The sequence below is a fragment of the Mytilus californianus genome, unplaced genomic scaffold, assembly GCF_021869535.1.
Source record: "Mytilus californianus isolate M0D057914Y unplaced genomic scaffold, xbMytCali1.0.p SCAF_14, whole genome shotgun sequence".
Taxonomy (NCBI): Eukaryota; Metazoa; Mollusca; class Bivalvia; order Mytilida; family Mytilidae; genus Mytilus; species Mytilus californianus.
The window spans coordinates 10,053,168-10,076,658 of NW_026262626.1; the positions used below are offsets into that span (position 1 = coordinate 10,053,168).

Below are 23,491 nucleotides of genomic sequence, written 5' to 3' on the forward strand. Positions count from 1 at the left end.
GGTTTTTGTCAAAAATGAAAGTGGCTGCATCCGTGTTCATCCTCGACCTTTATATATGTTATGTATTATCATCAAATACAATTTATATTTAAATATTAAGAATGAACACAAATGCGGCCACTTCCATTTAAGACGGAAACCGTCTTAAATTTAACTCAAATTCTAAAATTGTGAAGATTTCAGTAATTTAGCATGACTTAATGATGCTAGTACCCGATATATGTGCATTGTATTGTCAAAAACAGCCCATTTTTATGTAGCAGAAGTATTATACTTTCCAATAAATAGCTAAAAGTTTACATTGTAACAATTTTGTAAAACTGCTATATTTTGGGGCCAAAAAGGGGTCTTACTGGACCTACTCCTTTGTAGTATATAGCATTTCTGGATGATAGTTTTCAGTTGATGGACAACTTTCCGAAATCAGTAATTTCTGTACATGTGTTCAGTATATCGAACACTTATAGACAAATAGTCGTATCCTGCTAAACCAATTGTAAGCGTTTTACTCCTTATGTCGTTTATATATATAGTTGCAATAATCATGGATATTGCTAACCATAGACTATTCAAACCCGTATCGACTACATCCAAAAATGAGGAAAAACGTAATTTTTTTAAGGTAGAATTCGCCAATAAAGCTTTAGATGCTGTAAATATTAGCAATATTTTCCATCAGAAATCTGTACAAAAAACTATACCTGATTACTTCAAAAATAAAGCTACACCTGTTATTTCTTATACTTACACCAAGTCTATTGCATCCAAGATTTCAACCACAAGAGAGTTTTGGAGGCCTTTAACCTCAAAGATGTGAAATCCAAGTCTCCGGATTGCTCATGTGCATCGTCACAATACAAGTATAGTCCAGCTGGTCATGTTGTTACTGGTGACGTTGGCATCGTTACCAATGAACAACTAAGAGAGTTGTTAGCCAAGGGACCAAAATATAGAATTCCCCAACCCATCAACTGGAAAAAGAATTTCAAGTTACTGATGGATGCAGTTGAGGACTATGCAAGAAAATGGGTAAAGCGCGAACCAGACGAACCAGAACTGGACACTTTGTCTGAAGGGATCAAAGCTATTCGATCATGCATTCAGAAACGCATTCAAAAACTACGATGCAATATGAGCACAAGAGTTACTAACCCTTTCCAAAATCAGGATGTTGTGGATGCTATATCCTCTTTGCTTGACAAATACGTCGTTGTTCCAGCAGATAAAACCTCCAATAATATTGTCTTCATATGTAAAAACCATTATTTGCAATGTCTCACAACAGAACTTGGAATAAATAGAACTACTGGTAACCCTACATATTCTTAAACATCATTTACCAAGGACGAAATTTTACAAAATCACAAATTTGTCATTCTTTCTTTTGGTATCAACATCAAAGAAAACGAAGAAAATTTACCATCATTATACTGGATACCAAAACTACACAAAACTCCATATAAAGAACGATACATAGCTGGGTCATCAAAATGTTCGACTAAACATCTTTCTAAAGTACTGACTACTATTCTTTCTACAGTTAAAGATGGGCTTCAAAAATATTGTGATGAGATATATTCTACCAGTGGTGTTAACCAGATGTGGATTCTCAAAAATTCGAAAGATCTACTGCTTAATCTTCGATCACAATTTTTGCAATTTTGCAGCAACATAAAGACTTTTGATTGTCTACGATTTACACTACTATTCCTCATGCTCAGTTGAAAGATCGACTTCACCATCTCATTACACAGAGCTTTTTCTATAAAAATGGGAATCGTAGATAAATATTTCTTGTTTTGGGTTACAATAATTCATATTTTGTGAAAAACCACACTGAATCTACCAGAAAATATACTGAAGATGATATTATCAAAATGCTGGACTTTTTGATCGACAATATATTTGTTGAGTTTGGAGGATTTATATTTCAACAGACAGTCGGCATTCCAATGGGAACTAATTGTGCACCCCTACTGGCCGATTTGTTTATGTACTCGTATGAAGCAGAATTCATTCAGAACCTTCTAAAAGACAAAAAGAAAAAGCACCTTGCGAAATTCTTTAATTTTGCTTTCCGATATATTGATGATGTTCTATCATAGAATAACCCATATTTCAGCCAATACTTACATCTCATATATCCCAGTGAACTTGAAATTAAGGATACTACTGATACTAGAAGGACTGCTTCATACCTTGATCTTTTCTTCAATATTGACACAGATGGACGACTTCACACGAAAATCTATGATAAACGGGACGATTTCAACTTCCAAATTATCAATTTCCCACTTCTCAGCAGTAACATACCCTCTGCCCCTTCGTATGGTGTTTACATATCTCAATTGATACGTTATTCTCGTGCTTGTTCACACTATACGGACTTCATATACAGGAGTGTGCTCCTTACGCAGAAACTGCTCCAACAAAGTTATGAGGAGGACAGATTAAAAATGACACTCCGTAAATTTTACGGACACCATCACGAATTGATTGATCCATACGATGTGTCTTTGTCGAAACTAACTAAGGACATTTTTACCACGTGTTAGATTGTGGTTTGTCATTACGTCGTCTGATCTTTTAATTACCGAACGTGACTTATTCCCGGTTGTGACTGTTTTGCTGAGTGTGAAACCGCATTGCTATAGGACGTGTCACTGTACTTTTCTATCCCAAATTCATGTATTTAATTTTGATGTTATATTTGTTATTCTCGTCGGATTTTGTCAAATGTCTTAACGTCTTTTCTGTTATATTCGTGTGTTATGGTAAAAATAATTAATCACCCCTTTCATTTATTAGATTTTAGTTTGGTTCAACGAAATTGATACGATATATTTGGTTTACAGCTTGATTCAGAAAAAACACCGACATAGCTAGATAATACAATTAATTATCTAATTATTACCACAATTTGATATTAATAAGTATTGTAATGTTCATTGTTATTAATAAATGTAATGTCAGTATTACAAATCTAATCTTGAATCAATCCTAATCCTATCTTATTTTTGGGAAATATTTTTACAAATTCAAATGTGACGTCACTTTGTGCGTTGAGGCTTTGGCAAACTCGGCTGTGTATTTTTATGTGTTGGATTAAGTTGTTTTATGTAATGTATCCGTTTTTATTCTGTAGTTAGTCCCCACTTCGGTTTTATCATGTATATCTATTATATAGTCATTTTATAAAATTTACTGTTTGCAAAATTATAAATTATTCTAAATAATAAGGATGTTCTTGTCCCAGGCAGAAAACCCTGGTCGTGTTAGGCGCAACTTTTTAGAATTTTTGGTCCTCGGTGCTCTTCAGCTTTGTACTTGTTTTGGCTTTCAGACTTTTTTCATCTGAGCGTCACTGGTTGGTCTTGTGTGGACGAGACGCACGTCTGGTGTATTGAATTTTAAGCCTAGTACCTTTTGTTAGCTATTATTCGTGTGTTTCTTTGTCCTATATGTTCTCCCATTTATTTGTATTGTGGTCCTGTCATGTGATGTTGTCGTTTTGGTGTTGTGTTTGACGTTGCCATAAAAGCGGAAGGTTTGACATGCCACAAAACCAGGTTCAACCCACCATTTTTTTCTTAAAATGTCCTGTACCAAGTCAGAAAAATGGCCATTGTTATATTATAGTTTGTTTCTGTGTGTGTTACATTTTAATGTTGTGTTTTTGTTGTGTCGTTGTTCTCCTCTTATATTTGATGCGTTTCCCTCAGTTTTAGTTTGTAACCCGGATTTGTTTTTATCTCTATTGATTTATGAGTTTCGAACAGCGGTATACTACTGTTGCCTTTATATATAACAGAAATTGTAGAGGTCCTAGAACATTGCTTTGGTGGACTTGAATTTAACACCTTTTTTGAAAGATGGGTAACTTTTTCGACAAGCCCTCTGGTGGGTCTGTCCCTGATTGATGGATTTGTTGTAAACAATTTCTATACAATTGTACAATTATTTCCGTTGCTTTTGTTATTCATTTGATAAAATAAAAGAGAGTGTTGGGTTTAGTACTTAAAACACTTGTCTATAACCTTCCTACTTGTTCAAAGACAAAAACCTCGTTAGTGGCTGTCTTTTTTTTTTTGAAGATCATGGCACGTATCCTCTGATGAATTATTTCATAACTACTAGTATTCAAGTTGTGTGCATTTGGAGCTAGGCAAGAATAGACGTTTGTTGTTATATCAAATTGTCTGTTGATCAGATGTGTTATGATTATGTTCGGTGTGGTTATTGATGGAGAAACGTTTACCTTAGACTTCTCTATTTCTATCTCTACATACGAATAGATAACAAAACGGATTGTCAGCAATGTTCTATATGTTAAAGGTTAGTACATCATACCTGAATGCTACGAACTTTGAATAGTCCGATGATAAAAGTCAATGTAAGTCAAATTTAGCAAAGGTTATATCTGGAAAAAAATTTACTCACTGGTCATAGTTTGTGACAATATGCGCTAACTAGTGAGTAACAATTCCCCAAACCAATCGCAGTAGCAACCATTAAATTGCGAAAGAGATAATATTATTTATTGGAGTTAAATACGCCACAAAGGACACAATTTTTCTTGTTGGCATGTAATTATAAGCTAAACGTATACATTAGACAATGTTTTTATGACCTGCAACTCATACTACTTGTACAATGGTATAAAGTAAAATTGTCTTTTATGTACTTTTTCAATTTTGCCAATTTATACACATTTTGGAAATATATTGTATTTACATACCATTCATTTAAGAACAAAATGTTCAGATAAAAAAGGTGCAGGTAAATGTAAACGTAAAGGCTGTTTCAATTTAGTAAATAAATACTGCGTTATGCTGTATTAAAGATAAAGTATGAATGTTGAAATAGATATAAGAAGATGTGTTATGAGTGCCAATGAGACAACTCTCCATCAAAGTCAAAATTTATAAAAGTAAACCATTATAGGTCACAGTACGGTTTTCAACACGGAGCCTTGGCTCACACCGAACAGTAAGCTGTAAAGGGCCCCCAAAAAAAAAACACTTGTGTAAAACCATTCAAACGAGAAAACCAACGGTCTAATCTATATAAAAAACGAAAAACGAGAAACACTTATGAACCACATCAACAAACGACAACTACTGAACATCAGATTCCTGACTTAGGACAGGTGTTTTTTCTAGAGAAGAAAGTCTGCTTTTTCTAGAGAAGAACAATAAACAATAGACACTTAAAGATGTTGTAATTGAATATATTATTCTAAATAATAAGGATGTTCTTGTCCCAGGCAGAAAACCCTGGTCGTGTTAGGCGCAACTTTTTTGGAATTTTTGGTCCTCGGTGCTCTTCAGCTTTGTACTTGTTTTGGCTTTCAAACTTTTTTCATCTGAGCGTCACTGGTTGGTCTTGTGTGGACGAGACCCACGTCTGGCGTATTGAATTTTAAGCCTAGTACCTTTTGTTAGCTATTATTCGTGTGTTTCTTTGTCCTATATGTTCTCCCATTTATTTGTATTGTGGTCCTGTCATGTGATGTTGTCGTTTTGGTGTTGTGTTTGACGTTGCCATAAAAGCGGAAGGTTTGACATGCCACAAAACCAGGTTCAACCCACCATTTTTTTCTTAAAATGTCCTGTACCAAGCCAGAAAAATGGCCATTGTTATATTATAGTTTGTTTCTGTGTGTGTTACATTTTAATGTTGTGTTTTTGTTGTGTCGTTGTTCTCCTCTTATATTTGATGCGTTTCCCTCAGTTTTAGTTTGTAACCCGGATTTGTTTTTATCTCTATCGATTTATGAGTTTCGAACAGCGGTATACTACTGTTGCCTTTATATATAACAGAAATTGTAGTTTATGTACTTTTTCAATTTTGCCAATTTATACACATTTTGGAAATATATTGTATTTACATACCATTCATTTAAGAACAAAATGTTCAGATAAAAAAGGTGCAGGTAAATGTAAACGTAAAGGCTGTTTCAATTTAGTAAATAAATACTGCGTTATGCTGTATTAAAGATAAAGTATGAATGTTGAAATAGATATAAGAAGATGTGGTATGAGTGCCAATGAGACAACTCTCCATCAAAGTCAAAATTTATAAAAGTAAACCATTATAGGTCACAGTACGGTCTTCAACACAGAGCCTTGGCTCACACCGAACAGTAAGCCATAAAGGGCCCCAAAAAAAACACTTGTGTAAAACCATTCAAACGAGAAAACCAACGGTCTAATCTATATAAAAAACGAAAAACGAGAAACACTTATGAACCACATCAACAAACGACAACTACTGAACATCAGATTCCTGACATAGGACAGGTGCTTTTTCTAGAGAAGAAAGTCTGCTTTTTCTAGAGAAGAACAATAAACAATAGACACTTAAAGATGTTGTAATTGAATATACATGGAAAGCTAAAGCCTAAATCAGAATATTGAAACGTTGTTAAGAGTTTCATCTGATTTAAGAAAAAATTTACGCACTTTTACGCTGCCTTAATCCATTTGCGCTATCACACGCCATTTTGTTGTTACAATACGCGATATATATCCTTCGGTAGATACGCTGACTTATGTGCGTGTTAGTACATCTCATAAACATCCAACGCACAATTAGATTGCAGTTAGAAATAATGTTTTACAAAATTCCACACAATTAAAGATGATACCAATAAACAATCCGCTTAAATGGAATCCAATATTAATGGAGGCCTCAAAGATCTATACAACGTCCGATAACGTGACAGTTTATCGCATAAAAGCCATTTGCTGATTGACTCATAATAGTAACATTTAGTCAAAGCTGATACAGACTTTTCAGTCTAATACCTTGGTATATAGAATTTAAATACTAGTATCATTTTCAAACCTAGGGAGAAACCGTCAAATCATAATACTTTATTCCATTTGATATTAATTAATCTTACGTCTGACTGACTTAGGAATATTACAAGTAGCATACATACTTTCTCGACATTATGAACCAGTCTAAAACTAATCTTTACATTATAACAGATGACCTCAATTTTACAATTGCGAACTTAGCATTTTAAAGCAGCTTTCAAACAGTACCTTTATTTGGAGCATATTTTCTAGATTGACATGATATGCCAGCATGTGCTTCGTATCAGGATTTTCATAGAAGATTGTTGCTGCTTGCCAGGAAGCTACTTACCGAGTCAAATTTGCATGATTATCACGACCTTTACCATTAGTTGAGCAGAAACTCCATACTCTGGCTGAGCACATTTCTTTTATTTTTGTTTAACTATTATCACCCTCGGTTTTTTTGGTTGGGTTCGTGTTGCTTAGTCTTCAGTCTTATTTAATGTTTTGTAGGCTATTTTTGTGTTTTTGCCATTATTCTTTTTTTACCATGGTATCGTCGGTTTTTTATCGATGGTTTTGGATTGTCGGTTTTTTATCGATGGTTTTGGATTGTCGTTTTGGTATCTTCTGCCTCTTTTTTCTTGCATTTATTGTTGTTTTAGTTTGTTTTCTGTGTTGTTTCTATCTGTGACGGTCTTCTCTATCCTTTGTCTTGAAAATATGATAGTGTTTCTATCTAACTTTTACACGCAGGCAGGTACTATCGCAAGATAATTTTGCATGTACTGAGTTTTAATAAATAAGTTAATGTCATACCAAGTATAACCGACGTGTGTCACAGGTACGGCAGGAATAACTACGTTATACTGGAACACAATAATTCATTTTGTCGAATTTCAGTTCCCCCACGGATTTTGTGGCCTTCAATGTTATGTAAATTGGTTAAAAGACTGTTGTTTTTCTTTTTACTCTTATGACTTTCGTTTACTTTCCCCTTGGTTTCTTCTTATTTTTAAATGATCTTCAATTATGTATGACATATGTAAAGGCAAAAGTAGTATACCGCTATCAATAGTCATAAATCATTTAACTGAAACAAATCCGGGTCACAAACCAAAACCGAGGGAAACACATCAACTATAAGAGGAAAACAACGGAACAACATAAGCACTGAACTGCTACAAAAACAAACGCCAACATACATAGAAACGGACTATTTGATAATACTTTATTTATTATTATCAAACATGTCAGTTTATTTTTTTGAGTTTATCTATTATTTTCATTGCACATCAAGTACATATTATAGTCTCATGTTATGAAAATGCTAACTAATTAAGAAATAAGTGCCATTGTATATGTAGTCTTTTTAAAAAATGAAAACAACACTGTATAAATTTTATGCGTCCGAAGCTGTTTAAACTATTTATAAAATAACAGGGTACTGTTTATTAGTTGAATAATTAGTGGCAAAAAGTTCTCTTCCAAGTAGAACTCTTCAATGATTGCTATGTTTGCTTCAAGGACGCCATTGATTACATATATCCGTTCATATGAAAACGGTTGGTAAAATGTAAGAATTAAAACAAATAATAATCAGTCCACTTTAAATGTTAACTTGAAACTTATTGATCGACTGCAACAAATTTAAGTAAATTCATAAGGACGAAAACTGATTGATCGACTGCAACAAATTTAAGTAAATTCATAAAGACGAAGACACGAAAGAATTGAATGGAGAAGACCGTGCATGTATATATTCTAAAGTCGTGACGACAGAGACCAAGATATGTTTAAAATCACAGTTAAATGTTTTGAAGGATAAACTTGTAATTATGTTTTTCTTGCCTCTTTAAAGTGACATAAATTTTTCTTGTTATATGCACAATAGTACAGTATTCTTATATTGAAAGTTCATGTAATGAGAAGTTTTGGCTTTGAACTTTTGTAAATTTCGGGTAAAGGTATCATGGTTGGGACTAGCAGGAACACTCTGACAATTTTGTATGTATATAATTCAATTCATGAAATTTTTGATTAATATGTAGCAAAAATTTACATTTTTAACATACCAGTTTAACTAAATGCAACAGTAGTATACTGCTGTTCGATATTCATAATTCGATTAAGCAAAAACAAATCCGGGTAACAAACTAAAACCGAGGGAAACACATCAACTATAAGAGGAAAACAACGGCACAACAGAAACACTGAACTACAACAAAAGCAAACGCCAACATACATAGAAACGGACTGCCTAATAACAACTGCCATGGTCCTGACTTGGTACAGGACATTTTAAGAAAAAATGGTGGGTTGAACCTGGTTTTATGGCTAGCCAAACCTCCCGCTTATATGACAATGTTAAAAATACCGATAAAATGACAACACTACGTGACAGGAATACAGTACAAACAAACGCAAGAACACTCAGCACAGAGAAATACATAAATAAATAATATAATAGTACATTACAACATGTAAATCGCAGAATAACAACGGACACCTTCCATGAATTTACGACAGCACACAAAGTCACCACAAACGAAATATAAAAGAGGGACGATAGATACCAGAGGGACAGTCAAACTCATAGATCGAAAAACAAACTGACAAAAAATAGTACAGATGACACAGCATAGAAAACTAAAGTCTAATCAACACGAACCCCACCAAAAACTGGGGGTGATCTCAGGTGCTCCGGAAGGGTAAGCAGATCCTGCTCCACATGTGGCACCCGTCGTGTTGCTTATGTTATTACAAATCCGGTAAATAGTCTAATTCGGTAGGTCATATTCGTGAAAAGGGAAGGGTATTGTAGTTACGACATAAGGAATATATCCGATATCATCTGTGAAACGGTTATTCCATAACGGTCAATCAACTCGTGATGGCGTCAGTAAAATTTACGCAGGGATGGTTTCAACTTCACCATTTGGAACTCTTGGTTTAATAGCTTCCTTGTGAGCAGCAATCCTCTATCAAGGAAATCATGATAGGAAATACAAGTCCGGGAATATCGTATCAATTGGGAGATATATACTTCGTATGCAGGCGCTGCTGGAATGTTGCTACATAAAAATGGAAAGTTCACAATTGGGAAGCTGAAATCATCTCTTTTGTCGTAAAGTTTTGTTTTCAACCGACCCTCATTGTCAATTTCTAGATGTAAGTCAAGATATGAGGCAGACTTAACTGTATCTGTAGTATCCTTTATCTCTAGTTCGATGGGATAGATTCGTTCAACATAGTCACCAAATTTTGTATTATTTAGTGAGAGAACATCATCTATATAGCGGAACGTAAAGTTAAAGGATATTGCTAACTTCTTATCTTTCTTCCTAAGAAGTTCCTGTATGAAGTCAGCCTCATAATAATAAAGAAACAAGTCGGCAAGAAGAGGGGCACAATTGGTTCCCATTGGAATTCCGACAGTCTGTTGAAAAACACGTCCTCCAAATGTAACAAATATGTTGTCAATCAAGAAATCAAGCATCTTGATAATGTCAGTTTCAGTGAATTTTTTTTTTTGAATCAGAGTGATTCTTTACAAAGTAGGATTTATCCCTCCCCAAGACAAGATACTTGTATCTACGTTCGCTATTCTTTTTAATGAAACTAAGTAAACTGCGCGTCACATGATTGAATCAACGTCACAAAAAGTGTTTTTTGTGACGTTTATATTATCACAGGTAAATTTCTAAAAATAAAATAGATTTGTTTTATTTATAGACACGTACAAGATATACCACAAACTTCCGATGTATTTTTCTCGAAATGTTATTTTTTTATCGTAAGGATTCTGACTCATTGACAAATACCCCACGTTTCTTCTATTCATATTTAACCAGACTTTGATACTGACTCAATAAGAATGCAAATCATACAGCATAAAATAGTGTAAAAACAAATTATAATTACAATTATCAAAGCGTAAAACGAAAACACTAGAAACTAAATTACATTCAATATTAAAGGTTGCACTTTGTAAATACAGCTGTTTCTCAAGCTACGTCTCTTATCTTATTCATATGCGTTTCCCTCAGTTTTACTTTGTAACCCGGATTTGTTTTTATCTCTATCGATTTATGAGTTTCGAACAGCAGTATACTACTGTTGCCTTTATAGATATTTTGTTTTGTTTACCTACTGGTTTCCAGAAATGATCTCTATGTTTCATCTCATAGAGACATAATTTGGGAACGCTACCAGTATAAAAAACACATGGTAGCGGTGAAAATTGAAAGCTAAGGGTAGTACAGAATTTTAGTATAAGTTTAAACTCTTAGAAGTTCGGGGCATATAAATGTTGAAAATATGCCGAACAGCCCTATGTTTTGACCTTTGAATAAAAAAGTAGTGCATATCAACTTTCCGTTCTAGGATATAGTTTTTTACGAAACTTCATAGTAAATGTGGCACAGTTTTAGCCGCAAAAGAGTTCCTATGGGAAATTGCATTGTCTATATTTACAGAAGTGCAACCTTAATGAAATAAAACAAAAACTTGCTGCTTGCTTCTAAATATATTAAGGAAGGATTATCATCGTTCTATTTCATTTCATTATCTGTATTTATTTTTTTAATTGAGGAAACAGTAAGTTGTATTGAACTTAGATTATCTTAAAGGTGCAATAGCTGGCAAATTCATGTTCACCGATTTGACTCAAATTCTCATATTTAATTTATAACATACTAAAACGTGTATCCAAATTATAAAAAGTCTTGAAAAAAACAATTTACGATGCATACACTCAATAATATGTATCAGCATTTAGTGTATATTTTAGTCTAGACACCATGTGATTAACCATCGAGGGGACATCCGAAGACTGCCGATGGTCATGTAACCCGAAATAAACATAAATAAAAATATAGCTAGATAGCGAACACGTGCAATTGGATTTTTCTAGGTCTGTTTGATTTCTTAATTTAGGTTAAAATAATGTAATCATCGTTTTTACTTGTATAAGAATGAGTTTTTGTGGATCGAATCAGTCAAACCAAATGGTTTACCCTTGTTTCACTTTTAATGTTGACATATTTTTCCTTTTAATAGTTGAACGCGCATAGTTTATGCGTAACCCATCTCTAACTATGAGTTCAAATTGAAGGTCCCTTGAATACGGATACATATGATCGAATTATTCACTCGCAAGTGAATAATTCATCAGCGATGTTTCTTAGCTTTTTTCGACAAATTTAAACTAAACAGGCTGCTAAAAGCGAATTAATATTTCACTATTTCACTTACATAAATGATTGAACAAGTGAAACCTATTTTAATTTATTTTTTTTATATCTCGTAGTTAATGCCCCTCTAAATATCATTCCTGATTCAAAGTTTGGTATTTACTTTGTGGTGGGGAAAATCATATTAAAAAGATGTATGGCTTTTTTCTCTTTTTCCGTGTTTTCCCAAACAGTAAAGTTGATACGGCCTTAGAAGAAATGATTTATTTCACTTCAAATATTTCACTGACCTATTCAATGTGTTTTTAAAAGTAAACGATGCATTAACGGGTAAGTTTTGAAGTTAAAGTAATAAAGAATGTTTCAATAAGTATGGGATGGTCTTTTCTATCATTTACCAATAACGATCATTAAGATGTAGAATTTTATAAAGAAAATTACATAGAACAAATCACACTTAAAATTATGCTGAACTGATAAATATTGTGTCTTTTTCGCCAATATTTGTTGATTGTGACCTCAATGACGGAATGTGTTCTTTTGGTACTTGCAGTGACGAATTTTTTTCGATTGTAAGAGGCTTATCCGTGTGGTAAGTTGTCGTTGGATTACTTATCATAGAATCGGGTCCTATGGATTCAACCAAAGTCTTTTGTTTGGTATTTGGACCCACAGCATTGCTTTTTGTAAATGACAGTGAATTTTCAGTCGTATCTGTCCTCCTTTGAAAAATGCGTTTGATATCACCATGGATGAACCTATAGAGTATAGGATGAATAACGGTGGATAAAAAGACGACTGTGAGTGAAACGAGGTGAGTACCATTCACCGCAGTACTGGGTGGGACAACCATCTCTATTAAACTGACTGTTATAAATAATGTCCAACAGAACAAGAAACACCCAACAATGGATACGGTAACTTTGAACGCCCTCTTTTCCTGTTGTTGTTTCGAAACTGATTGCAACTTCGAAGTTCCTCCATTGTCTCCCTTTAATTTTAAACGCTTCTTAGCGATTCTGTAAATTCCAACATAGCAAAAAACTATGCCTGTAAATGATAGACCGAATATTCCAAGTGCATATATTTCGTAAATATTATACTCATTATATGATGTTATCAAGTGTTCACAATCTATGAGACTTTTGTTTTCTTCCGCTTTTATTACTTCTGCGATATTGGTACTTTTATAAGCTAGATTGATCCACGGTAGAACAAATCCAACAGTGGCCACAATCCAAATGATCATGACAAATACTTTCGGGTTTTTCCCTGGTTGAAACATTAATGATGCTACCGAGCCATATCTCTCTAAACTAATAAATAGTACATTCACACACAATCCACTAGCAGAGAAAGCAATAAGTGATTCGTGGAAAAAACACAACATTTCATTGACGTGAGGCGAATGCATTAATACGGCAAACGTTATCGGGATTAAAAATAAACAAATTGACAAATCAAAAATATGCAGATTTCTTATCAAGTTGTTTCCGGTTGTCATGTTTTTCGACCATTTAGGAGCGGGAAGAAGAAGAACAGCTATGTTAAAAAAGACTCCTGTGCAGAACTCAATCCCAAGAACCAATCCTACAATTATTTTGAATTCCATCAACATTTTTTTTATAACATATTATTGCAATGACGAATCAATTTAAAACAAGTATACATTGGCTATGTCGTTATTTTTTTAAAGTCACGGGCTCTCACAAATTCTCTAAATTGTCCACTGCTTTAAATTCGTTCGAAGTATGTATCCTTTGAAGTTTAACAGTGAAATACCTGAAAAAATAAATACAAACCTTTATTCAAAATATTTTTTATGTAAATGATTATGTACATTAATGACTAATTGAATAATACTATGGTGTGGTTTAAAAAAAATTATATGCTTCCGTTATTTTGCATTGTCCACGTTATGAGTCAAATTACAAACATTAATTCTCAAAATTATATAAAATTGTGCATTTATTATGAAATCACTTTGTCTTACAAATTACAAATTTGCTGGAAATTTTGTGTATGTTCTTCAAACACCATAATGTGTACCAACATATTCGTATTAGTCATTTAATTACATACTCGCATTTAGTTTTTCATGTGTATGAGATTGTTTACATGAAACAACTTATTTGAAAATTTTATCATTTCAGAAATACAATGTATTTTTAAAGTACACTTTATATTAAAGTATTTAACCAGTATCATTGCAAAATCTTTTAACTAGTAAATAAGAAAACGTATGGTTCTGTAGTACGGAATTTCTATTCTAAAGTGCTTCTAACATTATATTGCAAGTTAAAAAAGGTGAAATGCCTTTTTTCAATGATGTATTTAATCAATCTCATTAAAATCATCAGTTAATTTCCGCTACGATACTCTCCACCCTAACATTTGAACCAACTCAATATGAGGTTATGTCCCGACGACCTTTGTGATTGCCAATCAGATAGCGTCTGGAAAAATTAGAGGGAGCGTAGCGTATTACAACATTGGATTTTAATTTTTGAAGCTGTCTCATTTACATATACCCCACATCTTATTTTATTAACATCTTAAATATAATCATTGCAGAGTGTATTACATGTAAACACCAAGAGTCAATTTATTTAGGTTATAAATTTGAAAAAGATGGAGATGTTGATTATTCGTCGATGACACAGTTACCCACATTTATATGTTATACATAAACTCATCATAGATAACAAGATTAAAATTGTGTACGCCAGACGCGCATTTCGTCTACAAATGATACATCAGTGACGCTCGAATTAAAAAAGTTTAAAAGGCCAAATTAATTACGAAGTTGGAGAGCATTGAGAGTCCAAAATTTCCGAAAGGTTTTGCCAAATACAGCTGGGCATACATTCCTGGGGTATAAAATCCTTAGTATTGCAAAAATTTCAAAATGTTGTAAACAGTTGATTTATAATTATGACTATATCAATGATAATTCATGTCTGACTACTTTGTAATAATAATACAAATTCAACTGCACTAGGTGCGCATTTAGACAATTAATGTCTCTCCAGTGATGCTCAAAGCCAAAATGTTTGATATAAGTTATGAACGAAGGGCAATGCAGATTATTCAATCATTCAATAACACAAATTACAGAACATACGTATAATCGAACTAGGCTCTGTATAGTCTATTCGCTTGGAACTTATTGCATAAAAATGAAACTACAATTAATGCTATTGCGGCTAATTTTTTTATGTAGTCTTTCAAATGAACCCACAAATGTTATTGATTAGTCGATCACCGTCCAATTGCAAGTATATAATATTTTATGCCTGTTCAGAACGACATTTCAAAATTTGCATCAAAGTTTGTCCCGTATAGATGTATCAATTACATATACTGAGAAGGAAATGAACGCAGATGGATATCGCTATTAAGTCATGTCACGTAAAAAACATCTACTTGAGATATATATTAAAGTGTAAAAGATATGATCGTTTTCATACTACACACCGTATCAACCCTCAACCAATATAATCCCTCTAGCAGAGCTCTTGGAACTATATTGATGTCTCGGGTTCATACGAGTGTGATATTGAAAAAGTCTTATGATATTCTTTTTTTACCTTCCGGAATAGTGGGTCCTCAATGCTTTTCAACTTCGTATTTTATTTGGTTTATTTAACTTTTTTTAATTCGAGTGACACTGATGAGTCTTTTGTAGACGAAACGCGCGTCTGGCGTACAAAATGTTAATCCTGATATCTATGATGAGTTTATATACATGTGCTTAATGAAATAAGTATGCTGATCAGTACCATCGTTATAAATTATTTGCGGTTTGATACAGACAATATAATTAGTCTTATATCATTTGAATAATTAGGAATCCTGTACTATATTTGGTTAGAAACACTTCCGGTAGAGATTTAATGATATGTAAACTTGATGTGATTCACTCACAAACGAAAATGCCAACTTCTATATATGTTTATTAAGTTTTTGGAGTGAATAACATTCGAAATCCAAACGGATTGATCTGTATCTGAAAATAAACGAATATGTTTACTTCCGACATATTTTAAAATGTTTAAAATAGTAAAAACCTTTCGAATTTTCAGATTTCAGGTAGCTATTTGGCGTTTTAAAATTGAAATCATTTTTAAAAATATGATATGATATTGTCATAACCTAAAAGTCCATACATAAAACTATGATTATTTGAATTGTAGCTCTTAAATAACTACAAAATAACAGCACCATAAAAAAATTCCGTTTTTGAAAAGTTGTAAAAATATCAAAAATAAAGAAATGTTTTTCACTTTCTCTTCATAAATATAAATTTTAAATAAAATTGATTTTTATTTTGTTTTTTTTTTCACTGCAAAAATCTTTGACCAACTTTTTTCCCCAAATAAGTATACCATTGTGCAAAACATAGATCGGTTTTAGAATACCTTTTTAAAAATGCTTACCAGAAGATTGAGATTACAAATCAAACAAAGTTTATCAAATAGCTCAGATCCAGGAAAATGAACTTTCACTTAAACTATCATGATTTCATTATTTTTTTTTCGTTTTTTGTTTTGTACATAAATCAGGCCGTTTGTTTTCTCGATTGAATTGTTTAACATTTGTCATTTTGTGGCCTTTTATAGCTTGCTTTGCGGTTTGTGTTTTGCTCATTGTTTGAAAGCTATACGGCGACCTACAGTTGCTAACCTTTTACGTCATTTTGTCTCCGGAGGAAGGTATTCTAATTAGTAATCATATCACATCTTCTTATTTCTATATTTATATTTATACAAATACCTTTGCCTGTAACACGTCTTTAAAACTTAATAGAATAACGATGTAAATATAACATGTATTTGTGAACATATTAAATTTCTATATGACGTGTATCATGTATCAAATGAATAATCAGTCAGGAAAACAAAAATTGAATATGATATAGTCTTTCAAAATTGTTTAACTTATAAAAGGACAATGCCCTTTTTGTATACAAACACCTTTTTATTTACTACACAATCAAATAATCAGGTAGTTCATGCTATTATTGGTAAATATCACTTAAATCCGTCAAACGATATTTTTCTTCGTGAAGTATATGCATCCGTAGCAGATAAAAATTACAAAATAATGAATATTTATACGTAAACAATAAAGTAAATACAGGAGAAAAACGAGAGTTATAATCATCAATGTCAAGGCAAATGGTACAATTTTAATGCAGAAGGCATCCATTAACTCGTACATTGAATTTTTCTTTTAATGTTTTAGCACCAAAATGTCTATACGGTTGAAAATTGTAATTATTGAATTGCAATTTATTTCATTTAGAACGTAAAACAAATATGGAATACAGTAATATATCACTACTGCAAACAAACTAAGCTTCAAATTAAGTAAGGGAAGTCATCAGTTTAAAAAAAAATAATATTAAACTGTTGTACAAGCTTTGCTTTACCATAGAGCGGTAATTGTATGAATACTGATGAATATTATCCCTGATCCTAATGTTCAGTATCCTCCAATAAAAACCCATATGCACATATGTAGCAAAAAGTTGTAAAAGACAGAAGTTTAAAAAATAACTTACATCTGGTTCTAATGTACTGTATCCTCCAGTAAAAACCCACATGCACATGTGAAACAAAAGGTTGTGAAAAACAAATAAAGTAAAATTCACCATATCAAATGTTCATTTTGTTAGTTATAGCTTTACACTGATGTAATGGTGTATCTAGATTTGCAATTCTTACGACCGGAACTATACCATTGCAGCACCATACATCATCTATTGAGAAAATACACCTTTATTATTCTATTAAATATTAAAGTGACATCGAAGCCAACAGATATGACATGTATGACGTATCTATCAACTCTTTGTAGCCTTTTCACATATTCTTCTTCATAATACGAAATTAAACTTATGGGTAGGAGTGTAAAACATTATACATTTCACACATTACATACGCTCTCAAATTAAACACGTTAAAGCCGTCAACTACTGATACCGGTCAAAAGTTAATTATTTAGTGATACAATTACGTTCATTGGAGAACGGTTAATGACCTACATTTACGTCATTTACGTCTACATTAATCAGAGCAATTGATAGTTTCTTGCACAGTAAAATATTTAAAATCTGGTAAAATCGTACCTTTTCAATAAATCTCGATACCGACTTATGACACCTACAGTTTATAAGTGAAATTGGGGCGTCGTAACAAAGATAAAAAGCATTCAGGAGTAACAATTTACATCACATACATATTCGAGTAAACAGTATGAGACTATAAGAAAAAAACTTCTCTCTCTCTCTCTCTCTCTCTCTCTCTCTCTCTCTCTTCTCTCTCTCTCTCTCTCTCAAATAATACGATATTTCACAATGAGTTGTATATGCCTTCAAGAAGAAAAATTCTGTAATCAATTCACATTCCGGAATCAGTTTGGAGCTACAATTATATGATTCTGAAGATTAAGTTGTGCGAGCCTTCAATGGAAGACTGCACCACTTCCCATGGCAATAACGATTCAATCATTTATGGAATTCCTTATTTGTGTCTACATTATATTATCTCATTGCAACAAATTAAAGATAGGGAGGGCTAGAAGCCTATTGAAAAGTCAACGGTCACATCTTTATTTTCTGTTATTTTTCAGCACCTGCGTATGGGGAATTTATATATCTCAACTTTGTTCAATAGAGAGCTGAGGAGTCTTTTGTAGACAAAACGCGCGACCGCCGTACAAAATTCCGGTCTCTTTGATGATTTTTTAACAGGTAAAACGATGTTTTACATTCCTTTATTATAATATACAAAATCCTACAAATCTGGGAAAATAATGCACGTGATAGCTGCTGAATAAATGCCTGTTTACTTATATTATAAAAAAAATATATCGGATAATATGCTAATCGACATTCTTCGAGGGTCATAACATACGCACGAAATTTTGAATTTTTTAAACGATGCAATGCATTGTTTATTATTTATTGCAATGTCTTTTGTAAAAAAAAAGTTAATGTGTAGTTTTTAGTATGTTATAAATCAGATTTAAGATTTGAAGTCAATTTGGTGTGGATGAGTTTGAAGCTAATGCCCCTATAACAACATTGATTCATTTCCGTTGACCCAAAGCCGCCAAAAATAGTAAAAAGGTAAAGAATGGTTAGTTGTCTGATTTTTTCTTCCAAAGTTTTGTTTTACTTGCTAGATCAAATGAACTGCGTTAGCTTATATTAAGTACTAAGACGAGGTATCAGAAATCTATTCAGTATTATATATTGACAAATAATGCATCGTGGCTGATATAGGATGAGTTAAAATATTATTTCATGTACACGAATAAGTTTAATTGAAAACTTATCATCATAAGATAACGGTGTTATGAACTGGCTGTATCTGCATTCATACTGGTGTAGATTACCGATCAGCTGTATTGACCTTTGACTCCACGAGTCTTTGGGCCAATAAATCAAACATCGGATACATACCAGGACCAATACAGAAACATCCAGTTAACAACAATGAATTAAATGTTGTTAATTTTTCTGATGTAAGTTTTGTTTATTAAATGATCTTGTTTATTTAAGAGCTGACGATCATGTGCAAGTACCTGCTCATTGGTTTAGGTCATACAATGACAGATACATTGACAATATCTGGTCACGTGTTTATTTGAAAAATTTTATTGGAATATTTATTTTTGTAGCTGCTGTCTCATTCTTAAAACACTAAATGTTCATATTTATTTGATGGTGTTTAAATTCTCATTTCATATTCTGTTACATTCTCTACCTAATAACAATAACTGTTATAAATGTATTAGTTATGAGATCTTTCAGGCTCAAGCTACCTTTTGTTAATAATCAAATCAGCAAAATGTTGTGTCGAAAGTCACAACATAAGATAAATTCTGACCAGTCTTACACTCAATTGATATCTCAAAATCGTTTTTACAAAAACCATCATGACCGGTTGACGGTAATGGAAGGAGCCCGTCTTTCTTTCTCCTTTATGAAATCACCGAATGCCACTTATCAACGAATATTTACTTGTCATGAAGAATGTAACGATTACCAATAGTTGATCAGGAAATGCTTAACTCACCCGATTTCGCGCCCATTTTTTGTAAGTATGTTTTATACTTAGATTTATACACAGAGATTCTATTTAAGATCTTTCATATATAATTTGCAAAAAAAACAGCTCTGTAGAGCCTTCAGTGACAACTGAATGGGCACGCATGTAAACGTACATCTGGATAAAAGTCAATGGTAAAATCGTCTTTCTTTTTATATTCCTTAGCCATTAAACTATACAAAAACTGTTTCTATTATTTCCACTTAAAATGACATAACATGGTTGTTTCCAGATTTTATAACAAAGGAACGGTTTTTATATATAATTTTTTAGTTAATAACAAAAACACCAAATATTGTTCATCACCCTATTGACCCTCATTATTGATACACGAAAACAAAATTGGATATTAACGCGATGGACTGGCTTCCGGTATCGTGATGTTATGGCATTTAATTATCAACTTGTAATTTTGGTCACGAGTGAACCTGATGCATGTTTTTTTCTTAAACACATATGCGCAAATATATCCTATCAAATGTTTAAACTACTTTGGTGGTCTTGCTGACGTTATACTAACAGTCCTTAGGAAAAAACCGTCCGCCCATTAGCGACAGTTTCTGTATTGGCCTTGTATCCATTTTTGCTGCCAAATGCTTTATATATTTCATTTTCCATACGTGTCAGGACCCGAATGTCGTTTGCACTGATAATGATATCTATGTTTATGTTTACAAAATGTATATTGTTATCAATTTTTATTTACAAATCTAGTTTATTACCTTTCCATACAATAGTCCTAGAAAAAGCAGTAGAGGAACTAGGTTCCAGATAAACATATATAGATTTATATGTTTATAGTTTGTGATGCGTCTATTTTTAAGAATAAACTGTCTATAGACGTATTGCTTAAAGCTTACATTTTAAGTGCTCTGTATTTGTAATCGTCATTATTTTACCTTTTCAGAATCTAATTGCATTATAAAATATTTTTCAAAAGCGTTAACAAAATTGTTTTGATCGGCTAACAGCGTCCAACACATTGGATGCATTTCTGGGTATGAACAATGGAAGAACAATTTTGATAGTAAATAGCTGTCATTGCAAAATATTACAAATCATACTACTGTGTATTAGTTATCAAAATTATGAAAAACATACAAAACAATCGCACAAGTTGATTGGGTTCAAAAAATTCAATCAGAATTTTGTTACCATATCATCTACATAGATTTAAAGTACCAGAGAAAAGGCTAACAAATGTTCACATTTTTTTTCTTGCTATGAATTGATTAATCGATATTCACATATGATCTTTATCATACATCGAGACAGTACTTCGAATACGTATTTTTTTAAATAGGCGTTAATAATTCCTCAGTTGTTTTTCCCCTTGATTTGTATCTTTTTGATGAATTTATGAGATTTATATATAGGCAAAGTACTGTTGCCTCTAATTTATAAAGTTATTAATTCTAAGTTGCAATTTTACAATGAAAAAAAAACCGTAAAGCTCCGCAAAAAAGAAAAAAATCTTGAAAAATAGATGTTTTAAAATTTTGACTCTATAGAAAACTTTTTGCTTCAATTACATTAAATATTACGTTTACTACATTTAATGTCAAGTTATTTGTTGATAATTTGTCGCAATTGTCAATTAAGAAATGAATAAATACAAATTTTAAGATACTATCGACAAATTTTATCTGCTTGTGATAACAGTCATCCATGTAATGCAATTCCTTTAATGATGTTAATATGACTTAAAGGTTTTAATCAATTTTCGGAAACGTAAGCGATAACGAAAACTTTGATGAAGCACATCTGCACAAAAAGGCTTCATACATGTTACATATCCCATGCTATCAAGTTATCTAAATCATAAAAAAATCAATTATGTACAGTTTGTTTATCATTTAATAACCTAGAGACCTAGATTTTTTTTATACAAATTGCATTTATCATGTTTGTTTATCATCACAATTGTGAGAAGTTGGCTTTGAAATTACAGATAAAAATGTTTTAAGGATAAAGTTAGTATGAGTTGAAAAAGCCGATATTGCTATACATTACGCATATGTGTGAACAATACTATACTGTAAACGAACTAATATGATAAGGTATTTATCATGGCCTGTGGAATTCAAAAACCACATAGGTATTAAAATCTATCACAATAACATCCTCAAGTTTAAAATACATTAGTCTATCGGGTATAAAGAATAATTTATTTGAATTTTGTTTTACACATTAGATAAATTTTGATTTTGAATTTTTGGAAACACAATGAAAAAAAAACAATTAAGATTCTCTTAAAAAGAAAAAATCAAATGAGCAACACCCTCAACAGAAAACGATATTCTTGCACACAAAATAGCTAACACAAAATTGTTGATGTTAGTCTTATAAGTATTTGCTCAGGCTCATATATTAATTGGCAAAATCATGTAAAATATGTAAGCTATATGATAGACAGGTTTGCGATAATTTAAATTACATATCTGCTTAACATAGATCATACTGTTCTACCTCACTTACTTATTAATAAATTCAAAATATAATTTAAAGGATTAAAGAATACTATCGTTACCGTTTCAGAAGCCAAGGGATGACTTTCATCAAACTTCCTCCTCTATAAGGGTCTGGAGATGTCCTTAATTTCTGTATTCTTTATTTTTTATTTTGTCATTTTCATTTATCAACGGCATCACTTTTGCATCATCAATTCTAAAATTTAAGTTCGGCATTACAACTTTACTAAGCGTTTTGATTTATCCGTTTGATACAGTTGCAAAGTCCTTCGAATTCCTTATAGTTTACGTATTTAAATTTACCAGTTTGAGGAAGTGCACGAAGGTTAACTGCCTGGGATCATCTCGTTTTTTTTTTGTTTTTTTTTTTTTTTTTATTTGTAGTCATGTTGCTAAATATCATTATATCTTGCCTAAATTCCCATTTAATCCCCTTCATTTATATCAACTAGCATGACACGGAAGGAATATATTAGGATACATTCAATAGCATATTTCATCAAATACGTGTTATCATATGAATTTTGATGATTGCACCAATATTACATATCCTAGAGTTTTATCCATGAGGTACTTATTCTACTTATTTTACATGCAAGATGACCAAAACTTATCAATTCAGTAATCACTCCATCCTTTATATTAGTGGATATAAATAACAATTTGGAGTGTCTTATTGATGTTATGTTTTTTTAAATCACTTAACTACTTGCAATCACGATGAAGAAAAGAGAGTCGTAAGATACATAGGGGATTTTCACGCAACAGAAACTTACAACTCCATAGCTAACAAAAAAGATGACGAAAAGACATATAAGTTCTCAAAGCAATACATAGTAAACTAAAACTGAGCAACACGAATCCCTTCAAAAATGGGGTGATCTCAGGAGCTGTGGACG

General features: G+C 32.2%; 2 protein-coding genes across 4 annotated transcripts in view; both read right to left on the reverse strand.

Moving 5' to 3' along the window:
- The window catches only part of LOC127724169 (uncharacterized), a 483,200-nt gene that overhangs the window by 110,408 nt on the left and 349,301 nt on the right, over positions 1–23,491 (reverse strand). The gene's annotated exons all lie outside the window — the stretch shown is intronic.
- LOC127724168 (G-protein coupled receptor 22-like) overlaps positions 12,412–23,491 on the reverse strand; it is a 35,380-nt gene continuing 24,300 nt past the window's right edge. The window contains exon 2 of the mRNA XM_052231053.1: positions 12,412–13,783. Within this exon, the coding sequence (XP_052087013.1) occupies positions 12,465–13,619 (1,155 nt within the window). The 5' untranslated portion in view covers positions 13,620–13,783 and the 3' untranslated portion in view covers positions 12,412–12,464. The remainder of the gene's footprint in view (positions 13,784–23,491) is intronic.